Below are 27,151 nucleotides of genomic sequence, written 5' to 3' on the forward strand. Positions count from 1 at the left end.
AGATCAATGCTGCAGTGGCAATCATAGTACGCATGCTATTAATTTTGCTGTCCCATTCAGCAGCAAAAATACATGAAAATCGAAATGGAAGAGCAACAACACGGAGCATTTGATTTGCGCATGTTGGAAGCTATAACTAAATGTAAACTACTTGGATAGTCTTGAATGGTTTCGTCAGTAGCTTAAACAGTTTCTTAAAAAGCATATAATTACTTCCTGTTGTTGGATATCTCATTAGTATTAAACTTCTACTAATATAAGATTAAGTCAAAAAAATAAATAATTACGTTTATTTGAAATATTTTTCTGTTAATTTTAAAATATAATACTTATCATTTCCTATAAAGTAACTTAGAAGTACTAATATTGACTTAACATTCTGTCGAAAGAAAATGGCTGCGGTTGTCCTCACTTCGGTGATAGCTTGAGATATAATTAAGTGACTTATGCCGTAAAATAGCCAATCTTGGTTTTATTTTTGATCATTTACGATCTAGTTCGTGTTCTATTGTTAATTTCTTATTATCATCGAGGATACCACGTATTGTAAATTCAATAATTCACAAATTATGAAAACGACATGGCGGACTTATAATCGACCAATGAGGAGCCAGCATTAAGCGTTTCAGAATTGCATGTACTCGCATTTCGCGTCATTAGTTTTTGGTGCATTCTTTACGTATAGAAAATCGAAATCTCTACTTGTATCAGTGGATTGATTTGCTTTTTACTTTCTTGTGAAGATACTCTTAAAAGTGGTGACTTGAAAGCGTTGTGACTTTTAATTTGCGTGAAGCTTTACAAACGGCTGGAATCATGAGTGCGATGGATTTAGGATGAACTGAAATATTTTATCATCTTGTTTTTGTAAACATCACTATGTTTTTGCTATACACGTGCAAAACAGTACATAATTGACAGTTAGTGTTAATGATGTCGGGGAGAGGTGCTAAAAAACGCGGGAGACCCCCGAAATCCGGAAATTTTGAGAAAAACAGAAAGTTTCAGTATCATTTATTAAAAAAACCTAAATATTTACAAGCCCAAAATGTGGGTTCTGGATCTCTGGCTAGCACGCCAACTGCATCGCGAGCATCATCACCACAAGGCAGTGATATAAGCAGACGCAGTACACGAAAACAAAGAGGTGGAAAAACTCACAAATCGAAACGAGGCGGTTTGTCCAGTGCATATTCTCGCAGAGGGTACAATCCTCATGCAGCAGACTACCATGAATCGGAGTATCATTATGGTTCGGATTTCGGCGATAGTAGTGACAGATCTGAGCCCGAGGAAGACCGCGGTAGCGAGAGTTCTGAAGCGTCAGTTGCCGATGGCAACGCCAGTGACAGTGATTTCTCGGTGAGCAGCTACAGCACGACGGGAGGTACTCCTCGGAAGGCCGCCGCCAACGTACTGAGGCCGCCGAGTCCCGACCCACTGTGGCTGCAGCAAGAAAGACAGATTCCTCCACTTGGATTGCCTCAATCCTCTGATGATTTAATCATCCCTCAAAACCTTGTTTTACAAGTAGTTGGTATATATGAAGTATTGCGTCACTTTAGACACCTGGTTAGGTTGTCTCCATTTCGTGTGGAGGACCTGTGTGCAGCTGTGAGTTGTGAAGACCAAAGCAATCTTCTCATAGAAATTCATATAATGTTATTAAAGGCCCTACTCCGAGAAGAAGATGCTCAACAGACACATTTTGGACCTCTAGACCACAAAGACAGTGTAAACATCACCCTGTTTCTTCTAGATGTCATGACCTGGCCAGAAGTGCTCAGGGTATATATTGAAAGTGATAAAACTTTTGATAAGAATGTGGTTAAAATTGTCAATTCCTGTGAATATCCATTTACTAATGCAGAAGACCGTCTAGCAGTGCTACAGTTCCTGTGTAATCAATTTTTAATAACAAACCCAGTGCGAGATGATTTACTCAGTGAAGGTAGGTTTCTACTTTAAGAATAAATAAATAATAATTAACACAAGTCTTATAATGATAGGCTTCATTTAAAATAACAAAATTATTTAATTACATAATAAGTTTGTTGTGTAGTATATTCCATCAAAATACTTAAACCTCAGCCAAATTATCTGATTGAAATGGAGGCCAGTAAATTATGCAATATTTTTAATTATTGTGATATATATTTAAACTTTTAACACCATTATTTTATGTTTATGGTCATCATCTTTTCCTTGGCACATGAGCAGTTCCACTTCACCTGTCTCCTTCCAATAGGAAATGCATAAAAATCACTATAGGTGTGCATTTGATAAGCTCCCTCAATTACATGAGACCAACTTAAAAATAAACAAAAAGAAATCAAGTTGATCCAGCTGTCTTTAAGATATCAGGGAACATACATTTTAAAAAACACCCCAGCTAGAGTCTGTGCAGAAAGAGAAGAGTCGTAGAATGTATTGGATCCCATATATTTCACGACTCTTCTCTTTTCACACAGACTCTAATTATTAAGCTTTCTCTTTTGATACTTTGAAGTTGGTTAACACATGGGCTTACTTTATATTGTAGTTACCCCTCATTTTTATAAGGAAATTTTTAATGTTGTTTCTACTCATGAATTATTAAATATAAACTCAATTTAGTTCTTATAGGAGAAAGTAGTGTACAAGCGTAAAATAAAAATATTATCTATAGAATAATACTATAGACATAAATATTGACAGTGTTGTGAAGGAATGAAATAAATTGGTAGGAAAATTCATATCATTCATAGTTCATGTTGACCTTAACCCTTTACTTACACTTAGAATTATATGGCAAAAATGACCATCCTATAACATCATCTTTTTGTATTTTTTATTATGCATAATTTTTGGACTTGAAAGAGGCAATGAAGATTGAATCATGTATTTCTTTATCTCAACAGTTTAGGGTTAATTATGCATTTACTATAGCTAAATATTACGTTACATGGATTTTCGAATAATACAAAAACTTTGTTTACACATTGAGATACCTGTTGTTGTCGTGGTAACCATTCATGCATGAATGCAAGGGGAGCATATATTTTAACCCTTGGCAAACTGCCAGGACATGGTTGATTGAGGCAATCAGATTTCAAATTCTGTTAATTGACAAAGTTATCATTCCATCAATTCAAAATTGAATTGTACCTAAAGGGTTAAAACTCCATTGGAAAGGTAATCCACAGTAAAAGCGGTGCAGTCATTGCAGCGCTAATTTGACATCATTACTGCCAATTTTTGTTTTACTTTTGTGAAGCATCCATAGATCCTTATTAAATATATTAAAAAGGGTCACTCACACATTTAAGTCGAATAACGTGTCCATAGATACATTTATTTCATTTATTCATTTCATTTATTCACTTAAATACAAGTTTACAGTATGTCATCACACCAAAGCACTTACACGCTAAATTATTAATTATACATAAAGAGAAAATATATCAGAGAGAGAAATAGTCAAATAAGAAATTACAATTATTTATCGATCACAAAAAAAAAACTAAATAAAGATAAATAATAAAATGCTAATAAAACAAATCATGATTCATTCAAATTATTTAGGAACTGTTTGGCAATACAACATAATTGGGCAAATTTTCCGGCAAACATGTCAGCCTCCTCATACTGAGTGAGCATTAAGTGCAGTAAAGATATTGCGCGCGCGGTAGGAGCGTGTTGAGCGTGGCACGTGCTAGCGGACACGCGCTGCAACAGGCCCGGTCGGCGGCGCGGCGCCACCGCCACGCAGTTCATATCCTGGGGGACCCTCACCGGAACCACCAATCTGATCCTCTCTAGCACAGCTGGGCAGACCACTCTGTGGTGTACGACAGAAAGATAGTGGACTAACAACAACAACTTCCTCCTCATCCGAAGCGTGTCTAGCCCAACCATCCCGGAGACAAACAATGAAGGGTACAGGTATGGATAATACCCGTAGGCTTTGCGATACAACCAGCGGGCGAATTTACGCTGTACCCTTTCCGCCATCAAGGAGTGTTTAGCCTCGTAGGGATCCCAAATAACAGCCCCATATTCCAACCTACTACGGACATAGGCACTGTATAGAACCACAGCGACTCTGACATGGAACTGCTTCGACGCCCTCATGACGAAACCTAGGGTTTTACTAGCCTGCTTACAAATACCAGTTACGTATTTATGGAAATCAAGTTAGTATCTAAGACTAAACGTAGGTCCCTAATTCCCTGAACTCTTTCCAAACCAACGTTCCCCAGGCTATAATCGGCTAAAAGTGGCGAGCGCTTACGTGAGACGGTAATGACCTTGCATTTTGCTGTATTAAAAGGCAGCCGGTTTTCTACACTCCATTCAGCTGCCGCATTGATATCGCTCTGCAATGCAGCGCTATCCACCATACTACTGACGCCGAACAACAACTTTAGGACGTCCGCAAACAGCAAACAATCAGCTGAGCGAATTGTGTCCGGCAAATCGTTTATCATTAAAATAAACAATGTAGGCCCCAGAGTACTGCCCTGACTCACCCCAGAAAGCGTGTAGTAATCATTTGATTCGAAGCCACCTACCCTGACATACCGCTGCCGTTCGCCCAAGTAACTGGCGAAGAAACTTATAAGCTTTGGCGTGAAGCCCAGCAGTGCCAGCTTCCCCAGCAAGATGTCGCTGTCAACCAGGTCGAATGCTTCCCTAAAGTCGAAATACGCAGCGTCGACCTGGCGTCCAGCGTCCATCTCAGTGCTGACGTAGTCAGCTACAGCAACTAGGTTTATGGTGGTAGATCTGGCTTTGCGGAAACCGTGCTGACTGGGGTGCAAACGATCGGATACCTGTTGACTTATGTGCCGGTTAAGGGTCATTTCAAATATTTTACCAAATACAGACAGTACGGCTATGGGTCTGAAAGAAGTGATGTCTATATCAGATCCTCCTTTGGGACCTCCTCCATTGATACAGTATAAGCTGTATACAGGTCGACAAACAGAAATAATCAGTTTTAATTTAATCTTAAAGATCTGCAAATTTAGTGGTCAATGAGCTCTCAAATGTATGCTGATATGTATGTGTGGCTTGAAGAGCTTCTAGCCACACAAAAGCCACCTTCAAAAAGCCACTTCCGGCTCGTGAGCCGTGGCTTTCCGACTCCTCCATAAGCTTTGGTTTAATTGCACCTTCATTTCATTTTACCCATTTACCAAAATTCCTAGATCTCAAAATGGAATACTTTTTAAATGCCTGAATTTCAGAATGCCTTACTTTTTTTTCTCAAAATACCACATTCCCAAAATGCCTAAACTTCAAACTGATGTGGATTCACACATAAATATCAAATTAGTTATTATAACATTTGTCATGTTAAGAAGGAAACAATTTAATATTTAGGCATTATCGACTAAGTTGTTATGAACTAGAACATATAAATACAGTGGCATTACAATATTTTGGTGTAATGAAACAAAAGAAGTCATAATAAAAATCTGATTGAAACCTTTTTTTTAATCTGATCTTTCCATTCATGTCCCTTTAATACTGTGTTAATTATTTGATTGCAGTGCCTATTCATTATGACGACCACTGCAGGGTTTGCCATCGATTAGGCGATCTGCTATGCTGTGAAACTTGCCCAGCTGTTTATCACTTAGAATGTGTTGACCCTCCTTTAGTTGATGTACCTTCTGAAGACTGGCAATGTGCTCTCTGTAGACAACACAAGACATTAGGTGTCACAGACTGCTTACCAGATGCTGAAAAACAAGGCTTACTTTGTCGTCATGAACACTTAGGCTTTGATAGACATGGTCGGAAGTATTGGTTTATTGCGCGTCGCATATTTGTGTAAGTAACATTCAAATTAATTGGTATGCTATAACATATTTCAAAAAAGTATATAAGCCAATGATACATGATCCAATTAAACTTTTAGTGAGGCTGAAAATGGTGAGGTCTGGTACTATTCTTCTCCACAACAACTGCGAGAATTAATGGATGTACTAGATGCTGATGAGATGGAAACTCCTTTGGTGCGTGAACTGCTGGAAATGGAACAAGAAATCGTCAGACAAATGACTATTACTGAAAAATTAACTAATCAAGCAAAAGGCAATCGCAAGTCTTATTTGGAAGTTGAAAACACAAACATCCTGAAACAAAAACAAAAGAGGCAAGAACAGAGAGAACAAGAACAAAATGTGGGGCTCAGAATAGAAGATGACAAAGAAGTACCTGAACCATCACTTGTGTCCGATGGTGATGTTGAAAATGAAGTTACAGTCACCACTGAAGATCCTCCATTAGATTATGATGATAGTGATATGAAAGATGATGATGATTGTAAGAAAAATAAAATGAATGCAGCTAATAAACTAAAAACTCCAAGCCAAAAGAAAACTGAAGAAAGTATGTATCTTTCCTAAAAAAAAATATATTTCATTATGTTTATAGTTTCACTAATAATTTGTTTCTCTTAGTTACAGAGCGGCTAACAAGGTTAAAATCAAATCAAATATCAAATGGGACTTACTTGTTTAAATTAGGAAATGAAAATAACTTTAAAAATTATGTCAACCAGTATACTACAAATCCATTGGCATTGAATAAGCCCCAAAGAAATGAAGAAAGAGACAAAAAACGTTATATGTCCCACAAGTTTTCCCTTTCATGTGGACAAGATTTTAAATGGATTGGACTGTTGAATGGTATGTCACATTTCATAACACCTGTTGAATTTCATAACTAAATGTAGTTAGAAAATGAGCAATTTATCACGATAAATTGTAAACTTAAAAAATGTTGGAATATAGTATAAACATTTGTTCCTCAAAACAAAACTGATACTATTAATAAAAATACTAGCCTATTATATTAGTTTAACACTATGCACAATTATATTTCTTATACAATTTTCTGTTTTTCAGCTACTAAACCTTTACTAGTGGCAACACTGAGACAAACATTGTTACAATTAGAATCTAATATTGTGGTGCAATTTATGCATCCTAATTGGACTCTATTGAGGAAGCCATGGGTGCAGGCCGTTCAACTATGTCAAGCACCTAGGGACTTTGCTAGAGCTTTATGTGTATTGCAGGTAAATAAGTTATATTAAAAAAAAAAACTAACTTAACATTGTATGAATGTCATCAACATGCCACATTTTTATTTATTTACAGGCATGTATCAAAAGTGTTGTATGGGCTCCAGCTTGGCATGAACAATTAGGTCATGTCAGACTTATTCGGACAACTGCTGTTGAACGTGAGGAACGAAAGAAACTTGACAAAAGAGAGAAAAAGGAGAGAGACGAAGAAGAGGAGAGAAATAGAACTGCATACAATTTCGTGAAATACTCTTTAGGTCTTCGACATCAGGTATACTAGTGACTGTGAGCTGTAGAGTTCACAGCTTAAAAAATTTGAAAAATGAAAATACTTACTTCTTAAGACATTATCACGGCGAACTCACTATGGTCTTAAATGCCATAGACCTTACTGGCGCTAAAGTCCTTTATGCCAATTTCCGCCATAATAAACTTTTTCCAAAAAAAAACGGAATGTCAAAAGTTCTATCTAACTACTGACACAGCTCACAAAATTTCACGAGGATCTGTTGAGAAATGTGACCTGCGGTGGCAGCATGGTTGCAAATTTATCACTAGTCACTATGCCTGTCACTTTCGCACTTACATACTTGTTATAACGTGACAGGCGATAAAAATGGCGACACGAATTTTTGACCCCTTCCCCTCTCCTTGTCACACCTGGTCACATTTGGCAAACCCTCTGCCCTGGTGTGACGTCACATATTTGGAAATCTTGTTATTAACCAAATAAGCAATTCGAATGAAGTATTCTTATTTTAATAAAAAATATTTTTAATAATAGCAATTGAGAAATTGTATGACTCAAAACCGATTAGGAATAAAAAATTCATGGATAAAAACTAACTCGTTGCAAAAACTAGTTATTTAGCTGTATTGGGAATACAAAATGTCACATTTTCTGTACCCCCTCCCTCCCCCTAAACATGTGACGTAATTAATGGATGACCCCTAAAGCACCGGCAAGCGAGTGAGTTAAGCGTGCAGCTTTCATACACGAGATCGTAGATTCGAAACCAGGCGCACGCTAATGGTTTTTTCTGAAGTTATGTACTAAATATGATTGTGATATTTAGCTGTAGCAATTAAAAACTAATGGTTCTGTGAGCTGTCGACCTCTCGATAACTTAATTAACGTATAAAAAAAAACTATGTTAAAATAATAGAACCTGCCCACAAAATTTCACGAGAATCTGTTAAGAATTGCGACTTATAGAAGAGAACATCCGGTCCGGACATATGAAAGCATTTTTACCCAAGCTGAAACTGAGATCTTCGCTAACGCTCGGTTATGTCTAGTTTCCCCTCTGCTTTCATGGATGGCTGCACCCAATGAAACCATTCCGTACGAAACCACTGTTTTCAGGCTCTTTTAGGAAGCAATCAAGAAAGCGTGAATGTCTACAAACATTCTAACCTTTTTCCGTTATCTCCAGGTATGGAAGCAAAAAGGTGAAGAATATAGAATTCATGGCCAGTGGGGTTGGTTATGGAACTCTACCACAAGAAAGTTCAAAAAGCAAAGTTCTAATTTAAAACCAAGTCTCTACCAAGGCCCAGCAAAAATCGCTGTTAGAGTCAGAGAAGGAAGCATTATCAAAGTGTTGGCAGTTGAACCAAAAACATATGAATACCTCATGTCTAATGAGACTGCTAATAATGAAGTACTCGGAAAACGTAAGTATAGATTAATTAAGAATTTCATATAGTAGGTACCTTATTTCATTTCTTGTGACAATACTCAATTATTCATTTTTTGCTCTAGTGCCTCCCTCAATGAGAAACTTGAAGGTAGAAAAAAATGAAGATGAAGATTTTGAAGAAATTGATGTGGAAAAAGCTTTAAGTTCATCAACAAGAAGATATTACCCCAGGATAGCTAGGAAATCGAAACTTGACGACTTTCTGGCAAGACGCACGTATTTGAAGTTCATGGAAGAAAAGAAGCTTACAAACTTATTAGCTAATGTAAAGAAAGAAGAAACAGATGTAAAAAGTGAAGAAGAGAGAAACATTGATGTAGAAAATGACGAACCTGAGCAGGATGAGCCACCTCTCATTGCACCGTCCAATGAAATAAAGAACAACACTGTTAATCTTGCAGTTGCGAAAAACATTGACAGTTTGAGAGATCAATATGTGAAATTGACTCGATTGACTAAACATTTTAAATGTTACTCATTTGGATGCAATAAAATAGAGGCTGCTAATTTGCTTCAAGGTTCAGGAGTGAAATTAAATTGCTACTCTCCCTTATGCATCAAAAAAGAGAGAATACTAAATGAATTACTGACACTTATAAAGGGAAGTAAAATAGTTAATTCTACTAGCAATCTTATCAATTCAAATGATAATAACAAGATGTCTATTCTTGAACAATATTTACTGGGAAAAAGTTCAATTAATGCTGTGAGCACGAATGAAAATATTCTTTCTGATCTACTATCAGCAGTGGCTTGCGCTCAAGAATGTGACAACAAAAGCACAGATAGCTTTGTAAAAAGAAAATTTAGTGAAGATTGTGATGTAAGCGTTAAGACTGAAAAACCGGACGAAGGGAGTGCTTGTCTCCTTAAGACTGAGAGCACTCTTGAAGAGTCTGCCGTGCCCGCTGTGGGTAATGAAATGGACATCGATATTACGTGCAATAACAATGATGAGAACGAAGTTGAAATAGGACCTTTAAAAGAATTGACAGACTGTGATCCTCAACAGGATGATGCCCGTGAAGGGGATTCTGATCAATCTCGTCCTCCAATACCAAAACTACGAATCACTAGAGGAAGGTCGGCGAAGCCCACCCCTAGTAAAGTAAGTAATAACAACAACGGGAATGATTACAAGTGCTCCGTAACTCCAGCGAAGGATAGCGCGCCAAAATACCGTGCGACGGTCAACAGACGCTTCGGTCAAACTAGGCCTGTGAAAAGAGAAGACAGACAGATAAAGGAAGAAAAAACGGAAGGCGGTTTCGTTAGAGTTTACTCTACCGAAAATCCTTGCAGTAAAGTGTATTTAAAAAGAGTTCAAACGTCAGCCGTGGAAAAGAAGAAGAAACGAACGCCTGTAAAATATCCATTGTGTTCCACATTTCATACCAGAAGTAAAGCCAAGACTATTATGGTCTTGCCACATCACGAGCTAAGGAAGCTATGTAGACAAGCCGGGCTTAATACTGTGTCAGGGTTCAGTCATAACGCGAAGCCTAATCAAGCCGTCTGGCCGTACCCGTGCGCTAGACCTCTATTTAAAACTTGTTGGCTGTATCGCACGGTCAATCTGCAATGGCTCGCCAGCGCGGCCTTACAACTCCGAGTTATGTGGGCCTGCTTACGATGGGACGATATGGCGGCTAAACCGGCTACAGCGGACGGCAAGCACCAATTAACCACCGACACTGAAATAGTGTCCCTAGAGTTGTTAAAACACCGACACATTGGACAGTTTTCGGAGCGGACGCAATATCTCAGGCGGCGAGTCGTTATTCCACTGGAACTGCCGAAAACCGTACGAGAAGTGACGTCTATTCGCAGCGGATTAAGGAAACGAAAGCGAGCCGAATCCCCGCAAAACACCGAACCGCAGGTAAATATCAAGGTTTACATTTGGAGCAGTCTATGAGTCTAGTCCTGCCACTCGTAAAACCCGGTCGTAGCTAAAAACTACGTTTAACTCAAACAATACTTTTTTTATTTGTATTGCTTGAGATATAATTTTTTTTTTCAGTCTCGTTGTTGAATCCCCTAAAATCCGCAGGTATCTGAGGAATGGGTGGACGAGGACAAGCTGGAGCTGTGGGAGGTGCGGCAGTACGGCGAGCGTGCGGAGCGGGTGACGCCGGTGACGCGCACGTCCACGGGCAAGCTGCCGCCGCGCGCGCCGCCCGCCGCCGCCGCCGCCGACCTCAAGGACAAGATGGAGCAGCAGCTGCGCGAGCAACGCGCCGCGCACCAGCAGAAGAGGGCACTCGAGATGTCGCAAGGTATTTTTACTTTCACATTTTTCCGCGTGAAACTTCGCAGGCTGTTTTGTTTGTTTTTTTTTTTTCATTTACCTTTTTAGGGTTCCGTAGCCAATGGCAAAAAACGGAACCCTTATAGATTCGTCATGTCCGTCTCTCTGTCCGTTCTATGTCACAGCCACTTTTTTCCGAAACTATAAGAGCTATACTGTCCAACCTTGGTTAGTAGATGTATTCTATGAACCACATTAAGATTTTCACACAAAACTAGAAAAAAGAAACAATAAATTTTGGGGGTTCCCCATACTTAGAACTGAAACTCAAAAAATCTCTTCTCATCAAACCCATACGTCTGGGGTATCTATGGATAGGTCTTTAAAAATGATATTGAGGTTTCTAATATTTCATTTTTTCTAAACTGAATAGTTTGCGCGAGAGACGCTTCCAAAGTCGTAAAATGTGTCCCCCCCCCCCCCCCGTAACTTCTAAAATAAGAGAATGATAAACCTAAAAAAAATATATGATGTACATTACTATGCAAACTTCAACCGAAAATTGGTTTGAACGAGATCTATTAAGTAGTTTTTTTTTAATACGTCATGAATGGTACGGAGCCCTTCATGGGCGAGTCCGACTCGCACTTGGCCGCTTTTTCATTACTGAAACAATCAAATGGTTGCACATTGTTGAGATAAATACTTACCCACACTTTGTACCTAAGGTGGACTACTTACCTACCTAATATTTGTACCTATGAACTGCTGTAAACAGTAATGAACTAAACGTATTTGTATTTATTTCGTGGCAAGAGACGAAAAAAAATGGGTTGTATGTTACAATTAGGTTATTATACATAATCTTAACATGCTACCCCATCAATTTCACTCCGATCGAGATGCGCTCTTTGTCAACTTTACGACGTGTCAACAATATCCACTAAATAGCATAGTGTCTTTTTTTTAAATCGCGGCAAACTGCTAGGTTAATCGCCGGCCGGAATAACTATTCTCTTGGTACAATAACATCGAAAAGATTTTGCCTTACCAGATTTCCCCTCATTATTCCCTTTTTTACGGATAACATTTATTTTACAGATAAATCGAAAACCCCGGCTACTCCTAATGCAGGAAAAAGTACATTAACATCTTTATTAACTACCAACGTGAGCACACCCACTGGTCAAAAAACAGTCATAGGAACGAGACGAATTATCATGACCAAAGGAGCCGATGGTACTACAAGAGTGGTCAGTCAACCCATTTCGACGGCAAAGACACCACAACCGATTGAAGCCGCTAAAGCCAATACTCCGGTTCAAAAAGAAGGTCCGCAGAAGGTTCAAATTATACGAGCCCCAGACGGAAAACTGACTGTTCGGGGCCTACTCGCCGGCCAGCAGCTGATACAGATGCCGGACGGAAAACTCCACGTAGTCATGGCGGGACAGCAAGGTATAGCCGGCCACTTGGTGGCGGCGTCCTCGCCCGCGCCCAAAACCGATACCCCTCCAGTCGAAAATACAGATAGGCTGATGACTCAGCCGAAACCCGCGGTCGAGGAGCCCAAGCCGCAAACTCGAGTAGCTGCACAACAAATAGTGTTACAAGGCAACCGGCAAATAGTCGTCCAACCCGCTCAACAAGTAGTCGTCCAGTCGACTCCGCGGCCTAATATGCAACCTCGCCTACAGACAGTGCTGGTGCAAGGACAGATAATGCAGCGGCAGGTGGCCCCGGCGCCGGCGCCCCGGCCCGCGCCGCTGCCGCCGCCGCCGCGGCCGCGGGCGCCCTCCACCCAGCAGATCGTCGTCAACAACCCCGTGCTCGTGCAGCAGATCGCGGCCGGCAAGATCCAGCTCGCCACCGTTAACGGGCAGCAAGTGCTGATTCGGCCTACCGGCAACAACCAGGCGCAGATCGTGGCGCATATAGGGCAAAGTCCGATGCCGGCGGCGGCGCCCTCGCCGGCGCCCGTGCAGCGGCCCGTCGTGGCGCCCGCCGCGCCGCCGCCCCCGCCGCCGCCGCCGCAGCTCACGGAGGATCAGATCACCGAAAACCGTCTACTGGCTGGACAACCGCCCGGCACCGTTATAAAGACCGTTACTGCTCAGGTGAATACTAACATTAAAAAAAAAATTACACCTTATAAATATTTCGTGGGTACCTTCCAAGTTCTTCGGTTCAAGAATCAAACTCTCGCTTTGTTTGTTACAGGTGATGCAGACCAGTAGTGGACCTAGAATAGTTCTCCAAGGTCTGCACGGCTATTCCCTTACGCCTCAACAGCTAGCTTTAGTCCAACACCAAGTTAAGCAGCAGTTGTTGAAAGGTAATAAAAAAAAAGCTATTTCACATCCAGTGATACTTTGAAATATAATCAAAACGATCATTGCTCCAACCTTTATCTTCAATTCCGAGTGAAATGTATTGAACAGAGTGAATAATTCGATGAGCATTTGTTTCATATTTTTTGTTTTACACAGCGCAAGAATCGACGGGGAAGCAAGGCATGCTGGGCCCCATGAAGATGTACCTGGCGGTGCAGCCGCCGCCGAGCGCGCCGCCGCCGCTGGCGCCCGTGGCGCCGCAAGCGCTGCACCCCATCCCCCTCCCCACGCACCAGGTAATCTATTATTACTAGCCATGAGGTTTCCACTCCAGGTAGCTTTTATTAAAGTGGATCACAGTAGGTGTCGTAAGAACTGATAATTGCGGCTTGCGCCTACTAATAGAGACTAGGTAAAACAAATTATAGAAAAACATACCATTGAAATGACGCATCTCTTAACTTTTGACCACGTCTACAAAGGTGGCGATACTGGATCTTCATTTTACTGAATCCTTTATTGCATATGAAGCCGTATATGGCAGTTATAATATTCAACTCTATTGACAGCTATAAAAGTTCAAATTTCAACAAGTACGGATGACTTGCAGTAAAGTGTTAAGATTATTCATATCGATGAAAAAGATATCAAGTCTTTTCTTGAAAGGTACTATAGACTATAAGTCTTTAGCTACTATAGACTATACCTCCTACCAAACGTAGTGATATTATAAGGCTTGTACGGACTAATGTATGTATAGTAGCTGTTATTGTATAGAGGGAATACATCAGTAATATCAGTATCTAATGGTAACGCGCCGTGGTCGCGCAACTTGTTAAATTGGATCACTCCAGCCAGTGTTGGTGTAAAACCTAAAATAAAAACCAGAGAAAATAATATGATACAGAACGAATATACATAACGAGTTTCTACATATTTATTTTATCCAACCCTTAAAAAAATAGTCAAGGTATTTTCTTTCAAATTTTTAAATACTGGCACAGCTGGATTGATCCTTTTTTAGAACACGGGTTCTGCGACCACTTTTGGCCATCGTGCATCGTTCTTTTCCTTATAGCAATATTTTTATTTATGATAGTTTTGTATAAATTTAGGGTGGGATCAAACCGAGCGTCTTTCAAATTACGTATCTAGTTTACTTATACCGCAATTAATTACTCGGTTAAGAACGATTTATTGACTAGCACCGTAATATTTAGGGCTGGGTAATACAAACAACGACTCGACGTACTCGTGATGGTCAAACCCTATAATATTAGTAAGCTAATAATTTCTTATATACCAATGACTCTGTCTTGGCGCACATTGGCCATTTAATTTAATATTAATACATGGTTAAGACTGGATGTAGTATATAGTATTTTGCAAAAGTATTATTTTGTAATAGAAAAATAATGTTTTACACATTATAATGACACCAAAGAACACTTATACTAATTATAATTATGTGCAATGTATAATCTTAATAATAAATATATATCGATCAAAAAACATTTTTTTACGTAATATTACAGTAGATAATCAACGCGAAAACAGTATTAGAGCATTTATATTTTATCATTGCCATGAATTGATTTCTATTTATTATTCTAAGATTTGCAACAGTTTCATAAGTTAAAAAAGCATTTAGATTAACGGTTCATATTTTTACAATTGTTGAATTATATTTTTCGTTTTCTAGTTTGAATTATATGACATGTTATTTGGGCCATGGCTATTATTGATATCGATTAGGAAAAAGGATCTAAAATTAACATTGAAAGTAGTAATTGAGATTTTTCATGTTAGAACTTATGTGAACAATGATTTTTGATAACACAATAACTAAACAAGTATTTCATTTCGTGAAATATCGTTCAGTCCGTGGGGATTTTAGAATATCTAGTGTAAACACGTAAAGTTTTAAGCTGATCTGACTACTAATGTTCTGCGTGCCTATAATACGTTAATAACTTAGGCAAGTACATATCGGTATGTTCCGATTATTTAAATGGAAAACATTACTACGTCTTGTTTTTAAATCACAAGGATTTTTCCAAGTTTAACTGCTCTGTTATTTTAGTATGACAGGATGAATTGAAAGTAAATTGGACAAACAACCTGTCATGTTAGTTTATTATCAGGTTTATTTCAGCATAGCTTAGATACCTTATTATTAAAACGTATATTGTCTTAACAAATCCTAAATTCAATACGTAAACCAACTAAAACCCGAGAGCTGCTATTTACTAGTGTCCCAGCATGTTTTGTTGCATAAAATAATACAATACATTTTCACAGATGTATCCTTCCTCTTGCAGTCGTTGTTCAGTTTTGAAAGTACATACGTTGTTATTGACAACGCGCATGCGCATCATGCTTGTCTGTCAACAAATGAAGGAATTTAGAAAATAATAATAAAACATTATTTTTTTAAACCTCACGTAAAAGTATCCGGATTTATTTTTCTGATAATCTGATCTAAACATTAAAGGGTGGTACTGATGTACGTACTAGGTCTAGTTTAATTACTTTTAAGGGACTGATTTCCAAATCCTTGATAATCTAAAACCCCACGGGCTGTTATATTATATTAGTAAAAAGTTGTATGTGGTCTAACGCCAGTGTTGTATCGGAAGTCGATACATAAAATAGCACTTTCCTTTATTTCTTATTCGTTACTAAATGTTTTATTTTTCCATAATAAGGTAGCCGGCATTTTATTTATCGACGATTGCAGAAGTCCAACTTGTGACTCGTCCAAGTATTTATTCGTACTTCTTACTGTTAAACGCTAATTTCAATGTATATCTACTATAATTTTTCATACTTATATTATAACGAACGGTAACAGGAATTGCTCATACACCACCTGTTTATATGTATATTCATTAGGAATTTCAAGTAAAACCTTTATAAAACGGCTCGTGCAATAATGACGTTTGAATAAATTATTAAAGTAAAGATCGAGTTTTATTTACATAGTCCTGTTTATTTGTGTAAATTTGTTTTGTCGTTTGTTTCTAAAGAGTTTGTGGGGGTGTATGGGCAATTATCTATTTCGTATATACTTGAATGTAAATATATTAATTGTAAAACGGCATGTACTGAAACCTCACTTAAAGTAAAAAAGCAATATAGCTACTGTTCATATTAGAACTTGAACTGATATATTCCCACAAACAATTTGAATTATAACATTTTAGTTTTCACCCCTATTAGTTTTTACTTTTGTCATATAAATTAGTGTCAATATTCACATACTAACACGGTTTCTATCATATAACCACTTGACAGTCCGGCGATATTAATTAACCTGTTGTGTTCGGACTGAAGTTAATTCTATTTTAAATTCAGCATTGAGCGGTATTCTCGCGTATAATGATGGGTCCCTACAGATAGTTCATTTTTCTAAAGGTAAGCACATTCATTTATTTAGAAATATAACTAGTAAAATACATGAGTAGGTAATAATACGGAAAAACATTTTTTTTAAATTAAGTCCATCAAAAAATAGTTGAAGGAAAATGCAGTCATAGGGACCATCCTTCGACGGGAGGCATAATTGCTCGTTATGGAGGTATTATAAATACGTTTTTAATTAAGGTTTTACTTAAAACCTATAGTAATATTCCCAGATTATCAAGTGGTTGTAGTACAGTTAGTTTATTATTTAAATAAACTTCCTTCTGTTTTTTCAATAAAAAATAAATAAATAAGACGTACAAATCGCTAATTTACGATACGATATGATAATCACGATTATTATTTTGTATAAAATATAGTTAGCTAATATTATTCATAATAATTACATCAATTTTTTTTATGAGAAGAACATTGTTGCATCATTAGTATATAAATACTATTTCTATCAGAAGTGAGTATGTTAAAGTAGGTATACTTTAACTATTGTATTATAAACAATACCTGTTTTTTTTTTTTTAATGATCTTCAACGACATTTAACGCCATTAAAAATTATCGTGGTAATGGCTATTCTATTTATTTTATATAAAATCAGAATATTCACGTCATTATAATGCTTTTTATTTAAAATTTTCATAAATTTGAGAATGTTTCAATGAGAAGCATTGAACTAACAAGTCCTGTTCCCTTTTTACTTATAGGACGCTAACGAAGAAGACATAAAGCGTGAACCGCTGGTAAACGGCGAGGATAGCGTGGCTGAAGCTACCAGCCACAAAGAGGCCACTCCTTCCAAACCAGAGGATATAACGCAAAATAATACCAAGACGGATATCGTTAATTCTAATCAGGACGTTATTGTGCAAACCAACAAGTTCGTGCTTACTCCCGACTACATTCAACAGAGTAAGTATCCTCACCTCACCTAGTAACTAAACCAGCAATACTCAACCTGTGACCCGCTAGGATCTCAGGTAGGCGCCAGGTGATCCTGGTATACAACTAGGTGCTATCACCTAGTACCTTATACCTACCTAGTACCTATGTACTACCTTGCCATCCGAATGTCACCTTTAAGCAAATTCATCTTGTGACCCGGGGCTCCAACGCAAAACCGTCTTTGCGGCCCTCATAAAAAAAGGTTGAGTATGGCTGTAGTAAACGAATGCCACGCTGGCGCGCTACTCGTATACATAATACACGTTTTCTTTCACTACAATATTGTGGAGAAATGCGAAACATCATAAAATATTCAGGGAAACTATCTTTAAAACCATTACACCCTTGTTTGGGAGAACGATATATTATAACAGAGCATTTTATATCGTCAAACTAAACCAAAACTTATTAATTGCAACAATATAATTAAATAAAACTTAGCCTTATTTTGGTACTAGCACGATTTGCTCTTAACACCTTCACCTATATGGGTCACGACGAACCATCTCGACAAGTCCGTGCCACTAGATACGACAAATACAATAAAGGGATATTTTTAGGGTTCCGTACGCAAAGGGTCAAACGGGACCCTATTACTGAGACTCTGCTGTCCGTCCGTCTGTCACCAGGCTGTATCTCATGAACCGTGATAGTTAGCCAGTTGAAATTTCTACAGATTATGTATTTCTGTTGCCGCTATAACAACAAATACTAAAAACAGAATAAAATTAAATATTTAAGGGGGCTCCCATACAAAAAAGTGATTTTTCGAACGTAGGGGCATAGCTGTCGTTGATATGCAACAAATTGTGTCAACATATTTTCAATAATGTTAGTATCCAGATAGGAAAATGAGGGCTACGTTTGTATGAAAAAGCAATTTGGTGCGGGTCCTCCACTTTCATTTTAATGTGTTAACTTGCTATAGTTATTAGTGAGTTTTGGACGTTTTGGTTTGTCGCCTGATGATATCCCGCTGAGCAAAGGGTGCCCCGTTGACGCCATCGGGGTGTGTGTATGGCGATTATGTTTGCGGAGATAACTACATGTTCGCACATTCTACACATTTATAAAATTTTGTTGATTTGTAGTTTTGTTTATTGCTATTTATTTCGTTGCGCGGTTAAATAACATGACATATTTTGTTAAGCCACAAACACTTTTTTGCACTTTACAAATAAATATTCCATAGTCGCTCCAGCGAGGTATTCGAAAAAGAGCATAAAAAACCATTCTAATTTAATGTTATTTTCTTATAAGTCTTCCTTGCCTCGTTTCAAAACAATACCTTGTCGCTTTACAGCTATCAAAAGCGCGTTAAAGCAGGAGAATCTCAACCCCGAGATCGAGGAGAAGCTCCTTCAGCTGCAGCGGTACCAGGAGAAACAGATGAAGCCGGAGTCGAACGCGATCGCCCTCCAGCCCGAGCGCGAGCCGCGCGTCGTAACCGTGGCGGCGCGCGCGCGCACGCCCTCGCCGCCGCCGCCGCGCCGCCGGCCGCCGCGCGGCGACGACGACGACGACGAGTGGGTGGACAGCAGCCCGCGCAAGCGCATGCGCGGCGGCCGCGCGTCCCCCCCGCCGCCCGCGCCGCCGCCGCCGCCCGCGCCGCGCGCCGCCCGCGCGCCGCCGCCGGCGTCCGCCCCCGCCCCCGCCCCTGCACCGGCGCCGCCGCCGCCGCCCGCCTCCGCCGCCGACGAGCGCCGGCGCGCCGCCTCCAACCACTCCAGGATGCAGATGCTTCTATTCAAACATAAAGAGATGCTTAAAAAGGATATTATCAAGAAGCGTGGGCTCCTGGAAAAGGAGTTGGGCATCGAAATACAGGTACGAGATATTAATTCACTACTTAATCTAATATGTGACGTCGCCATTCCATCATAGTGTCTCGCCGCGTTAGTATTTCAATACATTGGGCAGATACATTATATCATTTTTCAAAACGTGCCATTAACGTGTACATTGTACATTTTAACTGAATTTATTTTAGCATTTCATCTTATTGTTGTCTCAACATCGTTCTTGCAGAAGGAGCTATCGGCCGAACTGGCGCTGCGGACGCGCGCCGAGCGGAGCAAGCAAGAGGAGGTGCGCGGCGGCGGCGGCGGCGGCAAGCGGCGCTCCGGCGGCGCGCGCGACAACACGCCGCGCGCCGCCGGCAAGAAGCCGGTCAAGAAGGAGAAGCTGCTGTGCATCTGCCGGACACCTTATGATAACACCAAGTGAGTCGCGCTTTTCGAATTTAGATTACCTTCGTTTCAAATTGGGCCGAGTCAAAATGAGTTATAATTGGTGAATTTGAATTTACTGCACACGAGCGCCCGTTTCTAAGCCACCCGTTGGTTGCATCGCCCGGTTGGTATTAAGGTTTTTGATTGGTTTCGTACCCACATTTCAAGCCAATTACTTATCAAATACTGGGTGTTGGGGTCGGATAGCTGCGGTTGCAAGTAATGACTTGTTCATTTGGTTATTTTCGTTTTGTGGTTATTGTTATTGCTGATAACATTAAATTAGTAAATGAGTGAGTTATCGAAGTGTAACTTAAATTAACTTGATATTTTGATACTTAATATATGTATTTGTTTTTACGGGAAAAAGCAAAGCAGTAGGTAAGTACAAAACGATACCTGTGGCGGATTACTGTTATGGAATATTGGACATAATTTCGTACGAACTTTGTGGATATTATTATATGCAATTGTGACGAAACTCACGGTGTGGTTGTTGGGTTATAGGTTGATTTTCATTTACTGTGGCTTATGTGGCCAGCGAACAATGTTTTAGGAAAGCAGATAGTTAAATGACTAGCGTCGTCACAATTTAACGGGCCATAATGCTGAAAAATTTCCTTTGGGTTCTAAACTAAGTAGCGACTTACATACATACACCAAAATTCCAAATTGCGTTCTAAATGTATCGTACAATGCCTCAAGGGCCTATTTTAGATATAAGCTAGTTATAGTAATCATCGGGTCGAAGTGTATCCGCAAGGGCCCCCGGTAATTAGAAGATAAGATATAGTAATCATCTGTATATATCCATTATGTATATTGTTATTATCAATAAATAGAATATTTATTTAATGTACTTATCGTATAGTTTTCGAGTAAAATGGCTGTGACATACGGACAGACAGTCAGACAGACGGACATGACGAAACTATAAGGGTTCCGTTTTTACGGAACCCCAAAAATACTATTTAATAGCGCTACGAATTGTTTATAATTTTTTTTCATATAAATCGTCGAAATCCGACTACTTAAACCTTTTTAGTGCAAAAATCTTGTTCTTTCTTCTATTTTATAAATTCTCGGTCTCGGCCGAGGCAAAAAACCGTTCTCGGTCGGACCTTAGCACCAATTTTCCCACCGTTTTTACGCTGCAAAGAAAACTTATAAGGATATTAGTCTATATAAAACACACAGACAGTTATAAACCACATTTTATAAAACAAAATACTCACCTTGCCTGGCTTATATATCTTAGAGATCTGTAAATTTGTCCGCAAATTTTACACGAGACGTGAGGACCTGCCATTAAAACAGTGTAAGTAAACAGATAACTTCAGTAAAATTTGGAATAAATATGAAACACTTTTTCAATATTACCGTGCTAATTTAAAACATACGACTTTCTTAGCAGCATACGTCTTTTTAGATTACGAGGATAATAAGGATGATGTTATGCCAAATGAAGTAGATTATTTTATTAACTTATGTTTGATTTAGATATTTTCTATATTATAATAAATTCCTTATTACAGATTTGTATTTTCCTTTTATCTTTCATGGGATGGAGCTATAAAAAACTACCTAACTATTTGTTACACTTTAGGTACAATCCGATTCCCACAGGATACTATTCGCAGCGAACTATGGAAAAAAGCTGTCTAATTAGAGAGACATAAAATTGATTGGATGCCTAGCAAGAGATCTAGAATATGTTTTATTGATTTCAGAAATGAAGATTTCAACTTGTCAAAAAAGGGTTCATACAACTTAATAAAACAGCTGTTCGTTCAATGGTTTGTTACGGCCGCTCTGTGACAACTAACCCGTGAGATAACAATACCCGGTCTCCTATATGTAGCATATGTAGATATTTTTTCTGTCACTCTTTCAATGAATTTGTTTAACAAATACACACATTATCTGAAAATGTGGATCATTTGAATCCACCCTCTATTGTCATATATATATCCCTTTATGGCTAAGACTTTTTATCGAAACTTGCAGTTGCCCAGAATGTTTTCCTCCGTCTTGCATTTAGAGAACGCACGCAGAGGTCACGTTTTCCAAAAAAACTTTGGAACTGAAAGTGGGGATGAGCCTTTATTCTCACTCAGTCTTTTCAAATATTTTTAACCCGATTCTTGTAGCCATGTAAATTTTGCTGGCTGTACCTACTTCAGTACCTGAACGTGACTATTACGCTCTGCCATACAGATTAATAATAAAATGTATCTAGCTATAAAAATACTTATAACAGCGGAATATGTTAACACAACAATGAATATTTACTTATGTTGGGTTAGTCTTTCATTTCATAACAAAATTTTAATTAATATACTGTAAAGTTAACTGTCACCAATTGTTTTATCTATCATCGAATTCAAGAACCCGAGTCATTACAAGTTATCTTTTGAAATTGTTATACGTGGATTATTTGAGCAACCTATCCCTGTCCACGTCATATTCTAATCGAAATATGAACCGCGAACTCTCAGCTGCCAGTACGTACAGCAAGAAGGTTATTAACAGATTAATGTCGCTGATTGGTAGTGATTGACATTATATGCATTTTATCTATACTTATCTGTGTACATTAGTGTAATAGAGATGACTATTATTTCGTTTATCAGTTTTGACTAAGGCTCTGTAAATGTATCATCTTATTTAAATGTCGGTTACGCCGACATTGTGTATGTGTGCTAATTGTCCCGAGAATTTGAACGGTAATTTTATTTCCGTTCACTGCTAAGAACCTAAATTAGACGTGACTGATGTTAAGGCTTTACAATAACAGCCATAACCCTTTTAACTTTACAATTTGAACTTGATGGAATTTACAGAGGTTTTGCCATTATTAATAATAACTCAAAAATCATAAACCACCGTTCTTCGCCTGTAGTTTTTTTAGGAATATTTTCGAATCAAAATGTCATGTGCAGATTTTACGTGGGCTGCGAGCACTGTAGCAACTGGTTCCACGGCGACTGCGTGGGCGTGACGGAGGAGATGAGCAAGACCATGGAGGAGTACGTGTGCCCCGACTGCCGGCGCGCCGAGGAGACGCAGGAGCTCTACTGCCTGTGTCGGCAGCCCTATGACAACTCGCAGTGAGTCACACACTATTATATTGAAAAAATCTAGCTTTTGCCTGCCTTCTCGTTCGATAACATCACTCTGTAGTGTCAGTTAAGTTTGACGAACGTTTGATATGTTTTCGCCTCACAGTACCCTTATCGAAAGTCTGTTGTCGTCGCAAATTAAAATCATATAAGGCATTTGTAGTGGATATTAATTCCACGTTACAATTGACATTACGTGGCCATTTTGCGTAGAATTTTCATGTGCATTGATAAAGTTTACAGTTTATTATAATATTATCAATACCCTTCTATCAAAGTGAATTTGAAATAGAGGTGTATTGTCAAAGAAAACTTTGTAGCCACGTAAATTTACTGCCATCTTTCGACACATGATTAAAACTTAGAACGCTATTTGACTTTGATCTGTATTCTTTCACTGATATTGGAAGCGTGCACGATGGCAGCGCCGTTTAGCGTTCGCAACTACTGGAGAGCTCTCAAATAATGAGCTCAACAAAATAAAGATTATTCGTTAAAAATGTTTACTATAATACAGTTACCAATGTGCGGAATCTTTTCGTTTTTAATGTTAAACACACGTGATTTTTGCTTTACTGAAAATAGTCAGAATTATCTGTGTATTTTATATTATTCGGTTAATTTTTTCGTCGTTGTTTCGTTACAAATTCAATGAATAAATGTATTTTTCATTATGTTTTGATGGCCCACTTCGTGATCCTCTTCCTGGGGATATATATGATCCTTTCCAGTATAAAAGTTTTGCCCTTCTTCACAGGTTTTAATCAACTCGTTTTATGTTAAAACATATGTTCTTTCGCTTATCACACGTTTGTTGTGACAGACGACAAACAACTCTGTGTGCCAAAAGTATGTTTCTGACAGGCTTTTAGTTACTGTCATTATAACTAATATTACAACCTAATGTTGGTACACTGTATTAGCCATACTATTTTATTAACATCCAAGCAAAACTCTGCGTTGACATAGACTAGATAAAATGTTTAGCCGTTACGTTGGTAAGCCTGGAATAATACTATATGATATAAAAGCCTAATTTCTTGCTCGATGTCGGAAATACATAAAGTTTACTATTACTGTTTCCTCCAGTATTATTGCAGTTTACCATTTATCAGCTATCGTGACCTATTTTTATCGTAAATATGACTTTAAAGCTTTAAAAAAAACGTGAATAAAATAACGGAATAGTATGGGAATTGACAGAAACACACAGCATTTGTGCCATATTTGGCCACATCAAGCGCTGTGATCGTTCCGTATTCCCCAACCACCCGCTTTGCACGCTTCCAGTTAAATTTGTTAAATATCAAAAAGTGGCGCCATCTAATAGATCAAAGGCCAAAGGTAACAGCAACGTTTCGAGCGATGGCGCCATAACCTTTGACGCCACTTTTTGATATTTAACACATATCAGTGAAAGCATAAGGATCAAAGTCAAATGGCGTTCTAAAAGTTTTAATCATGCGTCGAAAGATGGCAGTAAATTTACGTGGCTACAAAGTTTTCTTTGACAATACACCTCTATTTCCAATTCTCTTTGCTTCTATACATGGATTATTTTTAAACTGGTGTGGTGTTAGAGTTAGACCAAGCTAACTTGGCAGCGATTTTGATACTTCAGACTGTGAAAGTGTTATTTAAATGTCATAAAAAATAACCTTTGCACAGTCTAGTCTACTAAAATGGCTACCAACTTGGTCTAACTCTAAACATTTATTCTATGATATGCTCAATCAGACTTTTTTTTTCAGGTTTTACATTTGCTGCGACCGGTGTCAAGATTGGTTTCATGGACGTTGTGTGGGAATTTTACAATCGGAAGCGGACAATATTGATGAATACATTTGTCCAAATTGCCAAAAGAATAATTCAGTCAATTATGCTAATATGAAAGAACTCACCATGAAAGACTTTGAAAACTTAAAGAGGCTTATAAAGCAAATACAGTTACATAAAAATGCGTGGCCGTTTATGGAACCTGTGGATCCTAGAGAAGCACCAACCTACTATAAAATTATAAAGGAACCTATGGGTACGTATTATTAGTTTCAAAATTATCGCACTTTTAACCTTTTGAACGCCACGCCTATCGTACGCGGCGCGTAATCGTGAACCTTGTCGGTACGCATGAAGGTTGATATTGAGCTGCCCACGTCATATGACGTCTTTGGCGGTCAAAAGGTTAAAAAATACGACTTCTTGTAGAGCTCAATTACAATAGATTGGTAAAAATTGATGTCAAAATATTCTACATTTCTGTTGATCGTTTCTTCCCTGCTGAGGATCGTGACTCGATCTTGTCGACCAGTTCTCGCCAACGGTTACTCTGTCTCTCTATGTAGTGCAGCGCTCACAGTTCACTCCTGCTGTTCTCAAGCTATCCTCGGAACATTTTTTTTGTTTGAACACTTCTGTACAAAAAACGTAAATTTTAGTAATAAAAACTTAACCTAAAATAAACTAAAACAGTTTTTTTTTTGGGGGGTAGCCATCATGAATGTTTTTTTTTTTAAATTATTTCGATGTCAATAAATAGGTATGTCCAGACTTGTCCTCAAAGTGGCAACACCGTAGCCAAAAAGGTGTTTTGTACCGACTTTGACGAAAAAATTTTTTTGAAAAAAAATTAATTATCTCTGAAACTCCAGAAAATTTTATATAACATTTTAGTTTCTAAATATTAACAGGAATGCATCGTTAAAATCTCTCGCAATGCTCACGAGCACCTTGTATTCAAAGTTGTTAAGTTCTACATAACGCTTAAGGCTAAATTGGTTGTTCATGTGTCCCTGTCTCGAGGGAATTAAAAACAATATCTGGAGGACAATTTTTTTTAATTAAAAATCTGAATTATCACATAGTAATATTTTTTTTCTGGACATGCCTTCCTAGCATATGACAATTGATAATACTATTAATAGCTATTTTCTTTGTTTCAGATTTACAAACTGTGGAACGAAAAGTGAATGAACAGACTTACAGCATGTTAAGTGAATTCATTGGTGATATGACTAAAATATTTGACAATTGTCGGTATTTTAATCCTAAAGACTCGGAATTCTATCGTTGTGCAGATGGTTTAGAAGCATTTTTTGCACAAAAAATTAAGTACTTTCGTGAAAAATTATTTGAAACAACGCAATGATAATAGTGCCAGTGTACAGTGACTAAAGTAAGATTAATAATGTTAATATAATGCAGTGGTAGAAGTGATGAAGATGATTTGTGTATTTATATTATTCTACATGATCTGTAACACTTGTAAATTGTAAAGTATGTGATGGAATTACAAAGAATAATTTATATAAATAATTTTACAGGTATCTAACGAGTACAGCATTGTTTCATGTTAGGTATTTATTGTATTTATTACATGCATTATACTTTGAAGCTGATTCTCTTTAGATATAAACGATAACAGAGAAAATATTGCAATGTATACAGTTCGTCAGATACCTTTTATGTTAGCTAAAAATAAAAAAAGCTATTTTAGTTATTCTAGTTGTACTTAGGGATAAGTAAACCTACCTTGTATGTAAGTAATAAATTTTTAATAATATACATCTAGATGATGCTTTTCAATTATGGTTTTCAATAGCTAAACCGGAACATAGGGAAATAAGTAGGCATAGAGTGCTCACTCCATACATATATAAAAACCTATTTATAACAAGTTTTAAGCCAGTTTTAAACTTATTAATGATACATTTTACCATACTATTATTTATTACGTAATAAAACTGATGTATGGAGTGAGCACTCTAAACTTACTTATTTCTCTATGACCGGAAAGTGCACTACGACTATAAAGCTAAATGTATGAAATTGTATGGGTAGTGGGAGTAGTAGCAAAGAGAATTTGAAATAGACGTAGATTAAAAAAAAAAATGTTGTAGCCCCAGTAAATTTACTGCCATCTTTCGACACATTATTATCACTATGAGAACGCCATTTGACTTTGATCCTTATTATTTCACTAATATGTGTTAAATTTGTAAAATACCAAAAAGTGGCGCTATCTTGCCGGGCATAGGCCAAAGGTTATGGCGCCATCGCTCGAAACGAT

General features: G+C 38.0%; 1 protein-coding gene across 1 annotated transcript; it reads left to right on the top strand.

Moving 5' to 3' along the window:
* The first annotated feature begins 394 nt into the window (after nucleotides 1-394).
* Nucleotides 395-26,667, top strand: LOC133521356 (nucleosome-remodeling factor subunit NURF301). Its single transcript, XM_061856276.1, has 18 exons — nucleotides 395-1,951; nucleotides 5,538-5,820; nucleotides 5,909-6,381; nucleotides 6,453-6,680; nucleotides 6,900-7,072; nucleotides 7,155-7,352; nucleotides 8,518-8,758; nucleotides 8,847-10,666; nucleotides 10,838-11,063; nucleotides 12,137-13,152; nucleotides 13,256-13,370; nucleotides 13,525-13,664; nucleotides 17,495-17,699; nucleotides 19,036-19,559; nucleotides 19,761-19,954; nucleotides 22,906-23,073; nucleotides 24,837-25,117; nucleotides 26,025-26,667. Exons 1-18 carry the CDS (start codon nucleotides 931-933, stop codon nucleotides 26,228-26,230), a joined length of 7,512 nt encoding a protein of 2,503 aa, XP_061712260.1. The 5' UTR covers nucleotides 395-930; the 3' UTR covers nucleotides 26,231-26,667.
* The last annotated feature ends 484 nt before the right edge of the window (nucleotides 26,668-27,151 follow it).

This window comes from Cydia pomonella, chromosome 9, assembly GCF_033807575.1.
Source record: "Cydia pomonella isolate Wapato2018A chromosome 9, ilCydPomo1, whole genome shotgun sequence".
NCBI classification, from domain to species: Eukaryota; Metazoa; Arthropoda; class Insecta; order Lepidoptera; family Tortricidae; genus Cydia; species Cydia pomonella.

Coding starts and splice junctions, on each gene's coding strand:
- LOC133521356 (XM_061856276.1), top strand. CDS start 931: ATGATGTCGGGGAGAGGTGCTAAAAAACGCGGGAGACCCCCGAAATCC. Junction 11,064..12,136: donor GGCACTCGAGATGTCGCAAG/GTATTTTTACTT, acceptor TTTATTTTACAG/ATAAATCGAAAACCCCGGCT. Junction 25,118..26,024: donor AATTATAAAGGAACCTATGG/GTACGTATTATT, acceptor TCTTTGTTTCAG/ATTTACAAACTGTGGAACGA.